This window comes from Anguilla rostrata, chromosome 1 (genome assembly GCF_018555375.3).
Source record: "Anguilla rostrata isolate EN2019 chromosome 1, ASM1855537v3, whole genome shotgun sequence".
NCBI lineage: Eukaryota > Metazoa > Chordata > Actinopteri > Anguilliformes > Anguillidae > Anguilla > Anguilla rostrata.
The window spans coordinates 53,020,716-53,036,701 of record NC_057933.1 but is presented as its reverse complement, the minus strand read 5'-3'; the positions used below and the strand labels follow the sequence as shown (position 1 = coordinate 53,036,701).

The window sequence follows — 15,986 nt, the reverse complement described above, 5'->3', positions numbered from 1 at the left end:
GCCTGATGCAAATGAATGTGCAGAGCTCATGGTTAAACGAGTTCACGTTCCCTTGAACCGTAAAGGGTTCTCAGTCTTATCTCCTCGGTGCTGTTGCTCTGTGAATTAATGCTTAATGCGCTGGAACACTACTTGCCTTTCCTCTCACACACTGCACCGTGCGACATGATGAGAACTGATGGCCGGAAACACGGAAAGTGTGTTCATTGTTTTAGAATTGTGAAAACACGGAAAGTGTGTTCATTGTTTTAGAATTGTGAAAACACGGAAAGTGTGTTCATTGTTTTTGAATTGTGAAAACACGGAAAGTGAATTAATTGTTTTAGAATTGTGAAAACACGGAAAGTGTATTCATTGTTTTTGAATTGTGAAAACACAGAAAGTGTATTCATTGTTTTAGAATTGTGAAAACACAGAAAGTGTATTCATTGAAACACAGAAAGTGTATTCATTGTTTTAGAATTGTGAAAACACAGAAAGTGTATTCATTGTTTTAGAATTGTGAAAACACAGAAAGTGTATTCGTTGTTTTTGAATTGTGAAAACACGGAAAGAGTGTTCATTGTTTTTGAATTTTGAACTGCAACCACCCACTCAGTATAACACCACACCCCCCAATGCCCCAAACACAATTAGGATTCAGTTGTATTGCTTTTTAGAAATGGCCCCTGGTTTTCAAACTGTTGTTCAGTAAAGCCATAAAACATAGCCTGCAGCTTGTGTAATAGTACATGAAGATTCATGTAAATTGCTAAAATTCCTAATTTTTCCAGTAGCGGGAATTGGTGTTTGCCAACCGTCATCTGGAAAACTTGTGTGCCCGCTGAAAAAAGTATATGCTTCAGGGACACCAGGGAGGCAGAGTACTAAAAAAAGACCCAGCCCCATAGTTAGATGCCATAAGCCTCCCCAGACTAGTGAGTGTCATCCCAGGCAGTTGTCACTGCGGTTTCTCCCATGTGTCTTTGTGCGCACGTTTTTAAATCTCTCCTGAGCGTGCTCGCCGGGCTGTGGGCTTCTCGCGGTCGGACGTTAGTAGCAGCTGGGCCCAGCGTCATTATATCCTGAACCAGCGCAAGCGCCTCCAGCTGTCATCTGCTCCCCCAGGTGACCGCGTCCTCCCCCCAGCTGCCGCTGAAAGGCGTTAGCCTACTTACAGCAGGACCATCCGCAGCCTCTGCCCCCGCAGACGGCCGGGGAGCCGCCCCGCACCCCGCCAGCGCCCCCCAAAAGCACAGTTGTCAGCTTTTCCAGGACCTCGTGCCGTTCTCCGGCGGGTCCATAGTTTGGGCTTCAGGCCTGCTTATGGACTCTGACCCTGGTAACCGGGTTGGAATCCATTCAGAATCAGAATGTTGTTCGTCGGAATCAAAAAAATAAATGTTTTTGGAATTAACAAAAAAAAAAAAAATTCAGGCCCATTCTTTTATTTGAGAAAATGTCAATATTAAGAGAATGGAATTGGAATAGAAATAGTTTCAGGGGGAGTGAATTTTGATTCCTTTCAATTCCATGTAATTACGCTTTTAAAAAAAACTGAATGTTATCATATTTATGATATATCATTGCAGTAATAATACTGACTGTTCAAGGATTCAAATGTTATTTTACTGGCTGTATGGCTGTATTGTAATCATGGCTCAAAGATTTCCTGTGGTTGATTTCACATTTTTGTAATTGTTCTTTCGTCATTTAATTTTACAAATGCCTTCTGTCATTTTGTCCGTGTCAGTGTCTGAAAGTCTACCTACTGAAATGAAGCCAGCGCATGCAGTTTAAAACAATACAAGAAAAAGCAGTGATGAGATTGAATATTTTGATGACAGTTCGACACCAGTCAGCCTTTGAGGTTCTTCTGATTTACTGCTGTGGTCTGTCCCATCTCAGGAGCGACGTCCAAAATAATCAGACTTCGAGAGGAGCCCACAGAATGTACGGACACCCTGAAGGGAAGGAGCCCGGTCAACAGTACTCTTGTCCCAGTCAAAGGCATCAACAACCTGGGGAACACCTGCTTCTTCAACGCAGTCATGCAGGTAGGGCCACAGTTCTTCAGTGCAGCCATGCATGTTTAGTCACATGTTCAGTGCGTGTGGACGTCAGTACCTGAATGGTGCCATGCATGCATGTCTTTGCAATATGGATGCGCACCAATTTGTTTGTGTATTTGGATGCATGGGTGCGTGCATGTGTGTGCGTCTGCTTATTTGCTTCTGTGTGCTTGTGTTGCATGCAGGGCAGTCCATAAGTATTTGGACAGTGACAAAATTCTTGTTGTTTTGGCTCTGTACTACAGTACATTGGATTGGAAATATAATTATGAATATGAGGTTGAAGTGCGGACTGCATGGGGTGACATAGCTCAGGAGGTAAGAGCGGTTGTCTGGCAGTCGGAGGGTTGCCGGTTCGATCCCCCGCCCTGGGTGTGTCGAAGTGTCCCTGAGCAAGACACCTGCCCCTAATTGCTCTAGTGAATGAGAGGCATCAATTGTAAAGCGCTTTGGATAAAGGCGCTATATAAAAAATAAATTAAAAAATTCAGTCCAGACTGTCAGCTTATTAAGCCTAAATTAACACACAACCTCTGAGCTTTGCCTCTCTGTAGAGCACCTGAAAAATCCGAGCCACACAAACAGGAAATTCCACCTCAGGTTGAATGAAAGACTACCGTAAAGAATGGCTACACCAGCATAACCTCATAGGGCTCCTTTTTTCTCCACTCTCCATTTTTGGCGCAGGTTGATACTCGTCTCATCTGTTCATAAGACAGTGGTCCAGAACTCTACAGTTTTTAATGCACTTTTTAGCAAGCTAACCTGGCCATTCTGAGGGTCAGCTGTGGTTTACATCTTGCGGTGAACCCTCTGGTAGTCTCTGACACATCTGTACCTACATCCTGGAGGGTGTTCATGATCTGTTTGACAGTTGAAAAGGTTTTTTCTTCACTATGTAAAGCATTCTTCAGTAATCCATTACAGTGGTCTACCAGGTCACTTGCTATTGCTGAGCTAAACCGTGCATTCTTGCTTCTTAAGAAAGTACAGTGCAATGAAAAAATATTTGCCCCCTTCCTGATTTCCTCTATTATTACATATTTGTCACACTGAATGGTTTCAGATCTTTAGACAAAATGTAATACTAGACAATGTTAAACTGAGTAAACACAAAACATTTTTTTAATTATTTCATTTATTTAATGAAAAGGTTTATCAAGCACCAATAACACCTATGTGGAAAAAGTAATTGTAATAGTTACTCAATAAATGAATTAACTAAATCTAATTGTTAATTAGATTCAGCTGATTGAACACAGCCAGGCTTGTTTGCAATCAGCCCTGTTGAATCTAAACCTCACTCATATTGAACGTTGAGAGACAACAGCAACAGATTCCAAATGCAAATGCCACGCCTAGAGTCTAGACCTCTAGCCCTTTTGTTAGCATTCTTGTGCATTAACTCACAATGTTAAGATGCACAGCTGGCCTAGGATCTACTTAGATGTCCAATTACTTTCTTAAAACTTTTTTTCCTAAAATGGGGGGCTATATATAAAATGGACTGTAATTCCTACATGCAGGTACCCTTAAATTTGACAGTATGCCTGTCAACTTCATATTCATTGTTAAATTTCAAATCCGGTGTGGTGGAGTACAGAGCCAAAATAACAAAAATTGTGTTAGTGTCCCAATACTTACAGACTGCACTGTGTATGTGTCCATGCATATGCCCCATTGTCTCATGGATAGATTTGGATACTGGAACCTGGTAGCACTATGACACTGGTTCCTATACATTTGGTACCTGCCAGACCCAATCGCAATGCAGATTTATTGTGCTTCATTTCGGTGCCGTCTCATCTAATGTTACACTCACTCTGTCGACTCAGTCAGTGACAGCAGGTACCAATAGGAAGCTAGCTATCGTTAGACTCGGTGAAAATGCCAAAAGCGAAATTGTCTAAAGTGTGGCTATCATACCCAAAAGCATTCAAACATTAGGACCTGCCTTTACAATAAAAAACGTTCTTTAATGTTGCCATTTGCTTCTTATTTTAAAGAAGGTAGACAACCGATTCAGGGACTGTTTAGGCACCGTACTGATTCAAAAGTACCATTTTAGTACTGGTATCGTCAAAATATAAACGATTACCGTCCATACACATGGATGTGTGCATGTACGTTTGTGTGCATGTGCGCATGCTTGTTGAAGTGTGTTGGTGCCTGTGTGCACAAGAGGCATTGTTTCCCCTAGTCGATGTGGCCTTGCTCGCCGTTCTCCAGCAGTGAATGCCTTTGTGAGAGAGACTTTTATTTAAGCCCCTTCTGTCTGCAGAGGAGTCCACTCTCTATAGACGCATTGGATTGAAACAGAAATCCTATTAGCTCCTGCATGCTGCTGGGGTCATGTTTGGTGGTTTGCCAGTGAATCGGGAAGCTTAACCTGAGGTGGAATTCACAATATTTCCTGTTTGTATGGCTCGGATTTTTCAGGTGCTTTACAGAGGCGAGGCTCAGATATACAGCCCAGTTTCTATGTGAATGTGCTTAATTACAGAAAATTCATTGACTTGACACTCCAAACCAGTTCTCGTGATATATGCACAACTGTGGTGGAACGTCGGTGCGTATAAATTGTAAGAATCTCAGGGCTTGTCCTGGTTTATTCCTTACAAATATTTGTGTGTGCAGTGTTTCCCCTGGAAATGTTTTATTAGTGGGTGGTGGTTTGCACGGGCGTGGGGGCGGGTATCTTTTAGGGGCATACAGGAGCCAGTCTTGTCTTCACACCCTCTTGTTGGTCAGGCATGCCTTAGCCCGGTGGATCTGCTGCCTTTATGACAAAGCTGAGGCTTTAATAAACATAAGGCTCTTTTTTTGCCTCACTACATGTCAAGAGCACTCGAGAGTTATTCCTTTTGCCTTGAGGTCCATTGAGAATTTTTACAAACGTTTGACAAAGTGCTTTTCATAACAGAGAAAGGTTGGGATATGTTAAGACACATGCCGTGTTTTGCAGGGCAGAGTGTTTCCTGAAAGATGTCTGGTATTCTTGCGCGTTGCGAACATGCTGTGGTGAATGTTGTCTCGCAGAACCTGTCGCAGACGCACGTGCTGAACGACCTCATTCTGGAGATGAAGGAGAAGGGACACAGGCTGAAGATCTGCCCCTCACCTGAGACCAGCCTGGTGGGTCACCTTCACTTTTCATGAGTAGCACAATCGCCCCTCCAAAATTGAACTTGTGTGCAGCGCAACAGGATGATCTTAAATTTGTAGCATTCTAAAAAGCTAAATGTGAAAACAGCTTAACAAAAAATATATAACTTTGCGGGGAGAAAAAAGAAAATATTCCCATGTGTAGGGCACCATAGGACTGAGCAATGGTGAAAAGGAATAGTTCATCTGTTTTGAATTTTTTGTTAATCCATTTTGTGAAAAACTGCCCTGATAAGGCGGCTTAATGAGCTAATTTTGAACAGAATATTATACTAGAGAACTAACTAGAGTCAGAGGGTGTGTAAGATAAATCCGGAAGTTTTTTTTTTTTAATTGTCAGAGCCAGGATTTATGCGAAAGCAAGGAATTAGTGTAGATTAATGGCATAAAATCATCATGAAGAAATTCATTTTTTATTCAGGTAACAGAGGTATGTAAGGAAATACTGTGGTGAAAATGTATTCCAAATAACTAGACTAGATCCCCAGTTGAAAGTGAATGGAACCAATTGAGCTTAATGTGGTTTAATGGCCAATAACTGATCTGAAAAATCTCAAGTAAATGTAGAGAGCCCTAACCCCATCCTATGACCTAATGACCACTAAAAGGAAAACACAAAGTTGCATCCAGAAGTACATGTAATAAATTAAAGAACTGGTAAATTGCTGTAGAATTACCCAAAATGAGAGCTTAATTAATGTGGCTCACTGACCTAAATATGAGTCAGAATGAAATCAAATTAATATCAAGTGCACTCCATAATGAGGCCTTGCTGTGAGAACAAGAGGGCAAAAGGGCAACACATTAAAAAAATAATCAATAAACATCAAATTGAGGCAAAAACAAGTGTAGTGTAACTTAATGACATTAAATAAAAATTAGGAAATTAATCTTTCAGAGAGGAGAGGTATGGAAGGAGATGGTATGTGGTGAAAATTTTAAGTCAAAATAAAACCAGTGTGTTGGACAAAAAATCTTCCCCAAAGATCCCCAATTGAAAGTGAGTTTAAATAAATGTTTACCCTTTATATTCAATTAAATACAGTAAAATTGCTGCAACACTTAAAATAAAGGACGACAAACATATACAGGCAGTTTCAAACCAGTGCATTATTTTATGAGGTTAAAACAGTATAAATTCTTTCTGCATGTCAGATTAACACTTGACAAGTGCATATGCTTTTTGCTTCTTCTATAGTGCCAATTTATCTAAACTGAGTATAAAATTTTCCACAATGCAATGGACTTATGATTTATCTTCCATATAAAAATGATGACAAAATACCGAATATATCCGAAACCATACCAATTTGAAAAAACCTGTTGTTAGAAAGTTGTTGTTACCGTTCACAGCTACCTAATTATTTATGGACTTTGTTCGTAGTTACAGGATATTCTGAAGTAAAATGTTGGTTCTATTTGACTTCGATCAGCTGGGTAGGTTACACTTACACTGTGACTTTCTCTCATTTCTATTGGTCTATTTCTTGAGTTCTCAGGGCAGCGATGTGCCCCACTGACCAGGGCGAATCTTTACTGTATGTGTGACTGACTGTGCCTGGGACACAGTCACTTTTGGGGAGGTTATGCATATTTGAACTCACGAGTCATGAAGGCCCAGTCCTACACTTATGATCAGACATTTCAAATGGGGTGAAAAAGAAGTAAGTGGGTAGAGCATGCTTTGCAAGACAAATAGAAGTGTGTGTAACTTTGTGTGATGTCTTTCTGTCTTTCCAGGAAACGCTGACAGTCATCCTGCCCAGCCCAGAGCCTCTCACCTCAGCTATGTTCCTGTTCCTGCAAAGCATGAAGGATGCTGGGAAGGGTCCTGTTTCGCCCAAAGTACTTTTCAGCCAGCTCTGTCAGAAGTGAGTCCACAGGCAACCTTCAACCCCTGTTTTAACCACACCATAGAAAACTTACAACCACCCCTTTAACCACACCATAGAATACCTACAACCACCCCTTTAACCACACCATAGAATACCTACAACCACCCCTTTAACCACACCATAGAATACCTACAACCACCCCTTTAACCACACCGTAGAATACCTACAACCACCCCTTTAACCACACTGTAGAAACAACCCCTACCAACCATAGAAACCAAAACCACCCTTAACCACACCAAGAATACCTACAACCACCCCTTTAACCACACATGAAACCTACAACCACCCCTTTAACCACACCTTAGAATACCTACAACCACCCCTTTAACCACACCGTAGAATACCTACAACCACCCCTTTAACCACACTGTAGAAAACCAAAACCACCCCTTTAACCACACCATAGAAAACCAAAACCACCCCTTTAACCACACCATAGAAAACCAAAACCACCCCTTTAACCACACCATAGAATACCAACCCTTACCATAGAAACCTACACCACCATTTAACCACACCATAGAATACCTACAACCACCCCTTTAACCACTAAACCAAAGCACCCATTACCACTAAACCAAACCACCCCTTTAACCACACTGTAGAAAACCAAAACCACCCCTTTAACCACACCACAGAAAGCATGTAATCACCCCTTTAAACACTTCCTAAAAAACATGGAACCACACCTTTAAATTGGTGAGTTTTTAACCACACCTTTTAGTCACAGTACTCTACCATGCATAGAAAACCTGATAGCACCGTCTGACACATTGTTTGGATAAGCTGAATAGTAGCGAGTTTAACAGCGGTGGATAATTTTTTTTTAAAGCTACCAGTAATTGGACATTTCGGTGACATTATGGATTGCAGGTCTGTATTCATAAATCACAACAAAACAAATTTTCAACATACAAAAATGCTAAGTTACTTATAGCATGGTCTATAAGTCATTAATTAAAACTTGTTAAATCTAGGCCGTTAAAAGTATTGATATCAAAATAAGGCCAAGTTAGAACAAACTGTATTGGCTATCTTAGCTCACACACGTTAAACAAGCTTTATTCCAAGACAATGCTCGCCTATGTTTCCTAAGTTACATCATTTCTTTTTGTATTGTGTTCTGAGTAACTGGTAATGATAATTAAATCTGGAGAGAGATATGCAAACACATACATACATGCAAACATATATACATTCTAGCTCGAAGAAACACATAGGTGTGGATTCAGTCATTTTTCTTTTACCATGAATTAGAAATAAATGGCATTGTTTGGTATATTATAAAATGGATGATGGTAAGTATTTTTAATAGATGATGATAGATGATGTTGTCTATATGCCTAACTAACATTAATTAAAAAATTTGGCATTTGTATGGTAGCTACAGTACCTTTGTTAAATAGTTAACACTAGAAATGCCACAGCACTCAATTTGACCCTTGTCACTTGAAATAAATCGAAGGGTGCCCCTTCATGATTTTTCCTAAACGTATGTACTGAACATTCTGATATGACTTGAATAGAAATATTGCATTAGGAAATAAAGTTAGAAACACTTACTTAATGGCGATGAACAGTCAAATTGATCGTCATTTATTTTGCTTGTGTGCTTGATCATTTTGATCGCTGCATGCACAGTTGAGGCCAAAAGTTTACATACACCTAAGCTAAAGACATTCAAACTCAATTTTTCACTACTCCACACATTTCATGTTACTATACATGTCCTGTGTTAAGTCAATCGGGGTATCTACTTTATTTCCATAAGAGGTCATTTCAAAATAATAACTATGAGACAGATTTATTTGAGCTTTTATGTACTATGTCAGATTTTCAGTGGGTCAAAAGTTTGGCCGATTGTATACCTGCCATCCCAATAATTATGCAAGTACTGAAATGTTTTGCATTTTATGTATGATGTGCATGCATATCAGCAATGTTTTGCACGAGTTCATTGTTGCTTATTTTAATGGTATTGTTTCAGTTTTCCTTTAAATTGTGTCCTTGGTCATTGTTTCGTGGGGTGGGGATGGGGATTCTCTCTCTCATGTTCATTTAAAATAAATTTTGCACCTTCTTTTAAAAAGCAACTTTGTGCATTGGCTCACGCCTGCTTAAGCCACAACACCATACTGCACTTTTGACACGCAGACATATCTGTCTCTCTCTGAAGATGGATTCTAATGATGTCATGCACATCGTATCTGAGCATCTCATTGGCTGGTGGACGGTTGCACTTCCTTTAAGTGTTGGAGACAGGTTGTTGTAACTTTGCAGCCCTGCATTGCTTTACATGGGGGTTAAATTATACTTTGAAGTTGTAGTTGAGCAAGGTTATGGAGTGGTTGCTGTCATATATTTGCTGTAAGTTTGTACAAGGTCATAGGGTTGTTGTACGGTTGATGTGATGTTATGATGATGGTTTTGCTGGAGTGTGGCAGTAATGTTGCAGACAGGTTAGTATGCAGACACCGTCGCTACTGCTGTGATATCAGGGCGCAGCCCGAGGTGGTTGGCATGGCAACCTCCTCTCATTGGGCCACAGCTCTCACCTGCTCTGGAGTCAAGCTGCCATGGCAACCACTTCAGAGCGGAGAATGGTGCCGACCTGCCGGGGCCTGCCGGCTGCGCCCGCGCGCTCGGTGTTCCGCCACACGCCTCAGAGCGCCGAGCCGCGCGGCGCTGGCTCCCCGCCGCCGTGCACCTGCGGCGTGCGCTCAGGTACCCAACCGCTAACGCCCCCCCCGTTTACACTGCCGGGCTCCTCACCTGCCCCTGCCCCTTCACCCCTTCATCCTGTTCACACGGTAGTCCAGCGCGCGCGCGCGCGCGCGTGTGTGTGTGTGTGTGTTTGTGTGTGTTTGTGTGTGTGTGTGTGTGTTTGTGTGTGTGTGCGTGTGATGGCCTGAGGGTCGCATGCTTTCCCCTGTCTGGCCAGCTGGACGGGTCTGGCTCGGGACAGCGCCAGGCCCAGCAGTGCCAGGGTCAGTACCACACACTGGGCTCTGGTGCCAGTTAGAGACGCAGCTTGTAACCAGACCTGCCCCCCCCCCCCCCCCCCCCCACCACACCACACACACACACACACACACTGTTAATCTGCTCCTCATACACCATGAACATGCGCGTGCATACGTAATCATGCGTGCGTGTGCTTCCCTGTTCTTATTTCAAGTCTTTGTTTGCGGTCCACTCGTGCATGTCTGCGTCTGGTGCACACGCATTCATCTGTGTGTGCGCTTGCGCCCGTTTGTGCGTTTGCGTTTGTGCGAATGCGCCCTCGTTTTGATTATTCGCGTTTGTATTTCCTGTAGGGGGTTTTTTTTTTGTTTGACATTTATTCTCCATTTTTTAATAACCTGAACTTTTGTCTTTTTTTTCTCTATTTGCCGTGCTCCTGGTGGAGTGTTGACCAGGTCTGTGAGTGTGTGTGTGGGGAGGGGGGCATTCCTCCTTCCCCGTACTCCTCTCTGATCCAGTGCGAGGCAGTGGCATTGAGGCGCACACAATAGCAAACATTTTGCATTATGGTCTCCCCCGCGCCACTGTTCCGCAGGGAGGCTGGCACAAAGGAGCTCACGTTATAGACATGCAGCGCGGATTTTTTATTTATTTATTTTTTTGCCTTTTTTCCTTTTAAAAGATTGAATTTAGTTCAGATTTTATTAAACCTGTGAGCGTGGAAGAAAGGATAGTATAGCTTTAAAGGGATTCATTTAACTGGTTTCAACATGCAAGAAAGGAGGCGGCCCATTATGGAAGCAAATAACTGGGCCATTGAAGCTATTAATGAGATTTTTCTAATGTTCTATTTCTAGGTGGATCATATGAGAAATGATCACCGTGTATTTGTATTAGGGGTCAGCACGCACATGCATGCATTTGCAGTTTGTGTCCATGTGTGTCTGTTTCTCTGTGGTGTGTGTTTTTGCATGCAGGCTTCTGTCTGTGTGAGTTTGTGGAAAATGGAGAGCCAAATCAAGAAAGAATTAAATAAAATATAGCTCACTGTATGTGTGTGTATGTATATGCAGTGAACACCATAATGTTTGGGACAGTCATTTTTTCTTTATTTGTCTCTCTACTCCACAATTTTAGATTTGTAATCAAATGTAGAATTTTGCCAAACCATGTAGAAATGACAGCACTTTTTATGCGTAGTACCCCCATTTCAGGCCATCATAATGTTTAAGACAGATGACTTCACAGGTGTTTCTGATTAGTCAGGCATGTTCAGTTGCTTCCTTACTGCCCATGTTGTGCCAATGAATGTCAAGGAAGCCCTTATGAGGCTGACAAATAAGAAAAAACATCCAGAGACATAGGCCAAACCTTAGGCTTATCGAAACCAACAGTTTTAAGTGTCATTATGAAGAAAGAGTGCACTGGTGAGCTCAGAAATCACAGAGCCTATATGTGTGTGTATGTAAAATGTATTTCGTTTTTGCACGCTGTTGAGTGTGAGTGCGTCCATGTGCCATTTGTTGGCGAACGTGCGTATATTTGCAGATGCGCGTGTGCGCGTGTATGTGGGTGCACGTGTGTTTTCGTATTTGTGTTTGTGTGCGTGTGTGTGTGCGTGTGCGTGTGCGTGTGTGTGCGTGTATGTGGGAGCATGTGTTTTCGTATTTGTGTGCGTGTGCGTGTGTGTGTGCGTGTGTGTGTGCGTGTGCGTGTGCGTGTGCGGTGGTGTGCGGTGTGTGTGGCTGCGGTCGGTGCTGCTGCGTGCGTGCGGCTGTGCGTGTCCGTGTCGTGGGGCGTGGCGGTCGTGCTGTGCGGGGCTGGTGCGCGTCTGCGCTCTGACTGCTTGGCGTCTGGTACTAACTCATCCGCTGTTAATAGCGTTAGCGCTGCAGCTGTCCCTCGGCTGCTGGGGCCAGGCCGTGGCCATGGCTGCAGGGCCCTTCTAGCTCTCCTCACGGCCCCTCTCTGAGTGCTGCGATGCGTCTGTGCCCCCCCCCCCCCCCACGCTCCCGCTCAACTGCAGTCCCTTAAAGCCGAACCCTGCTCCTCTAACTGCCGCGCAAGTGTGCTTTACCTCGTAGAGGTGGTGCCCTGCGTCAGGTCTTACTTCAGGCAGGAGGAGGAGTGCGGTCTGCACATTCATCACAGGCTAAGTGCTGGGTGAGTGGAGTGTGCTACTCTCCCAATGCATTCTGGGTAAACAAGGCTCTCTTTACCAACTAAACTGGGCACTGGGGAGGTAGGGACAGTGTTTTTTTAGTTCAGTCATTTTGCTGTATGTCTCTCTGATTATGGCACTGAAACATTTGTACTGAAAATCACAGCAAAACTACCTGAACGAAAGACTACACATGCTTAGTCAGTTTTGACTTGAGTTATATTACCATAGTATTCCCAAATACCATAAATTGTTGTCCTTACTTGGAGGCCTTATTTTGCATAGCGTCATCCTTTTGAGAAGTTGCAAAGTTATCACTTTAAAACAACCTGTACAATCATGTGTCTGAAGAGCAGATTATTTTCTTGCGTGAAAAGAAAGCAGAATCAGAGAAGATATGTGCTTTACACAAAAGATGAAATGGTGTAAGATCCAGTATGAAAGATTTCATGGGTCTGTGGGTCCTCTTTTCCTCTTTAAATGGACCTGTGTAGCAGTTTTAGCGACTCTATGCCCCACCGGTCCATGTTTTGTTTGTACGGTTGTCTCTGTACGGCTTGCACGTTTCTTTGAACATGACGTGGGTGGTTTGATGTTTTTTTGTGTCACTATGGTAGAAAATGGTAGGTGAAGAAAACGATAAAAAGGTGAAGTGAACAATAGGGTTTCAGCACCAGGGGCCCTCATGGTAGTGTGGGTTGTGGATTAGGTGACTGGGCCCCATTGAGTTCAAGTGAACTTGAGGGAATGTGTATCAGGACAGGGCAGGGCGTGACAGGGCATTTGAGCTGCACCACCATGCGTCCTCTCTGCCCTCCGTGCTGACCAGCTGCCTGCTCAGCTCAGACCTGCTCAGTGACCGTGCTGTCAGCAGTGCCCAACAGGTTGAGCTGCTGCAGTGCCAGCCTCACATCTGTCCCTGCATCTGCTCCGCTCCACGGTCAGGCTCAAGGAGAACTGCTCTGTGCACATAAGATGCCATGCTCCATTTTCACCTACAGCTATAGCTCCACCTGCTTTTGCCCCATGCTCCACCTTCACCTACAGCTATAGCTCCACCTGCTTTTGCCCCATGCTCCACCTTCACCTACAGCTATAGCTCCACCTGCTTTTGCCCCATGCTCCACCTTCACCTACAGCTATTGCTCCACCTGCTTTTCCCCCATGCTCCACCTTCATCTGCAGCTTCTCCTGCTTTTGCCCCATGCTCCACCTTCATCTACAGCTTCTCCTGCTCTTGCCCCATGCTCCACCTTCACCTGCAGCTTCACCTGCTTTTGCCCCATGCTCCACCTTCACCTGCAACTCCACCTGCATTTGCCCCATGCTCCACCTTCACCTGCAGCTCCACCTGCAGCTCCACCTGCATTTGCCCCATGCTCCACCTTCACCTGCCGCTTCACCTGCTTTTGCCCCATGCTCCACCTTCACCTGCAACTCCACCTGCAGCTCCACCTGCATTTGCCCCATGCTCCACCTTCACCTGCAACTCCACCTGCATTTGCCCCATGCTCCACCTTCACCTGCTGCTTCACCTGCTTTTGCCCCATGCTCCACCTTCACCTGCAACTCCACCTGCATTTGCCCCATGCTGCACCTATGCTCCTGCTATGCCCATGCTCCACCCATTTGCCCTACCTGCTAGGTCACTGGGTTGGTGAGAGAGAGAGTACAGAGTGGGTGGTGGTTGGTGTGACAGGGACAGGAGAGGATGCTGGAAGGCAGGAAACAAAACGGCTGAAACAGTGACACCAAGCCATGAATCCCCACGCACGCACACACACACACACACACACACACACCACCACACGCACACATACACGCGCACTCACATACACTCAGATACAAAGGCCAACGTGAATCTCCGTGCTCTCATAAATCTACGGTGTCTTTCTGTCTACCTCACGCAAACACAGATCATTTATCAATTATAAAGCGAGTGTGCTTTGTTTTTAATGTTCTGAACGCATGCAAACAGATGCAGTAATTCCTGATAAATGATGCTTTAGTGTTAGCGCATAAAATAACTGAAAAGCTCTTTGCAGTCCTGAGAACCTCTGAAGGTTGGCAGTTTTTGAAGTAAATAAAAGCGTGCAAAATAGAAAAGTCCTTGGAACGCATGAAAGTATATGCATTTGGACCTGTGTGTGCGCATGCAACCAGTTTCTGTGAGTTTGTCTCTCTTTTGTGTTTCTTGTTTCTTCAGAAGGAAAATGCCCCTGACTATGCTTTGTGTCATTGCTGTGTTCTGTGTGTTTGTGTGTGAGTGTGCGTGTGTGTGTGTGTGAATGTGCGCGTGTGTGCATCTCTCTGTATTTCATTTGTTTGTCTGTGTTCACAGTGTGTCTCTCTGTGTGGCTGACCGCATTTTGTGTATGTGTGTGTGTGTGTGTACATGTGTGTGTGTGCGTGCGTGTGGACATGTATGTCCGTGTTTTTGACTGTATTCTATGTTATTGTGTGTATCTGTGCCTAAGTATAATTTCAGTCCATGTTAATTTAAAAAATAGACTTAAAAAAACGTCATTGATGACAATACACAGCCGTGTTTCCATGCAGAAAAATGTGTTTAAAATGCAAACGTTTATGAAACTGTGTGAAAATAGCTGATGAACGTGGTCCAGTGTCTGACTAAAGCCCCTGTGCTCCCCCCCAGGGCCCCCCGGTTTAAGGGCTATCAGCAGCAGGACAGCCAGGAGCTGCTGCACTATTTGCTGGACTCCATGAGGGTGGAGGAGACCAAGGTGAGAGCCTCGCGCCACTGTGCCCTGGTCACTGCTACATGGCCTCGCCCCTGCGCACACCGCTAACCCTGCAATGAGTGGAGCAATGAGCTGCCAATCATCAGTTGTTTCAACCAGTGAAAAGGTTTCGGCCTCTATAGCAAAACGCAATGGTTGGTTCAAATCAAGCGGCCAAAACCAGACTTCGTTTTTGAAGCTCATTTCCTGGTGTTGTAGTTCCTGGTTGCTCACTAGCGCCACTACGGATGGCTCCAGTATAGGTGTTTTCATATCCGGTTTCCATGTAAGTCTACGGTACAAATGCGATCAAAATACAAGGTCAATAATTTTTTCTCACAAGAACAAATAGTCATAATAGGTCTATTTTATTGGTCTTATTACTGTCCATGGGTCGATTTCATGATTTATTGCGTCATTTGGGCACAGTGCCAATATTTGTTCTGGACCAATGAGGTACAGCTTGCGTCACTTCCGGATTACTGCGGAGGACTCAGCTACAGTAGGGGCTACAGTCTATGGTCACTGGGGTGGGCGGTGGCGCTTCTTGGCCTTGCCATTGCGGCTCCGGCTACGGTCCGCCTGTGCTAAGTCTGAAAATGCAGGCATCCCATTTCGTGGTGATTTCATTATGGCGTGTGCTATTTACAGCTGCACTAGACGACCATAAAATAATCCTCCTCTTAAGTTTTTCGGTAGCCGAGTCATTTTTACTATTTCCTTTAGCCTACTTAACCAAATAATTACTTGGCAGAAAGCGTAATCAGCTTGCTATATTTGGTAGTCCAGTAGTAGCCTGTGCTAAAACAGTTCGCAACTTCGGCTACCAAGCCATTTGACTAGCTAGCTAACCTTAACCGGCAAACATTCAATCTGTCAAACGTGTTTGGCGGCTTGTCAGTCGTGTACATTCCGTAAATGTCTACCTGGGCCATGCTTCACGCATGTGACAAAGCTACTATAATCCCGATTTTGGGATAAACACTTTTTCAGTTTCACGAAGCGA

General features: G+C 43.9%; 1 protein-coding gene across 5 annotated transcripts in view; it reads left to right on the top strand.

Annotated features, from left to right (window-relative positions):
* The window catches only part of usp45 (ubiquitin specific peptidase 45), a 42,104-nt gene that overhangs the window by 14,511 nt on the left and 11,607 nt on the right, over nucleotides 1-15,986 (top strand). For all 5 annotated transcript variants that reach the window (XM_064342255.1, XM_064342247.1, XM_064342269.1 and 2 more), the window contains exons 6-9: nucleotides 1,888-2,036; nucleotides 5,091-5,186; nucleotides 6,957-7,087; nucleotides 14,896-14,983. In XM_064342255.1, coding sequence (XP_064198325.1) covers nucleotides 1,888-2,036; nucleotides 5,091-5,186; nucleotides 6,957-7,087; nucleotides 14,896-14,983 — 464 coding nt within the window. The remainder of the gene's footprint in view (nucleotides 1-1,887; nucleotides 2,037-5,090; nucleotides 5,187-6,956; nucleotides 7,088-14,895; nucleotides 14,984-15,986) is intronic.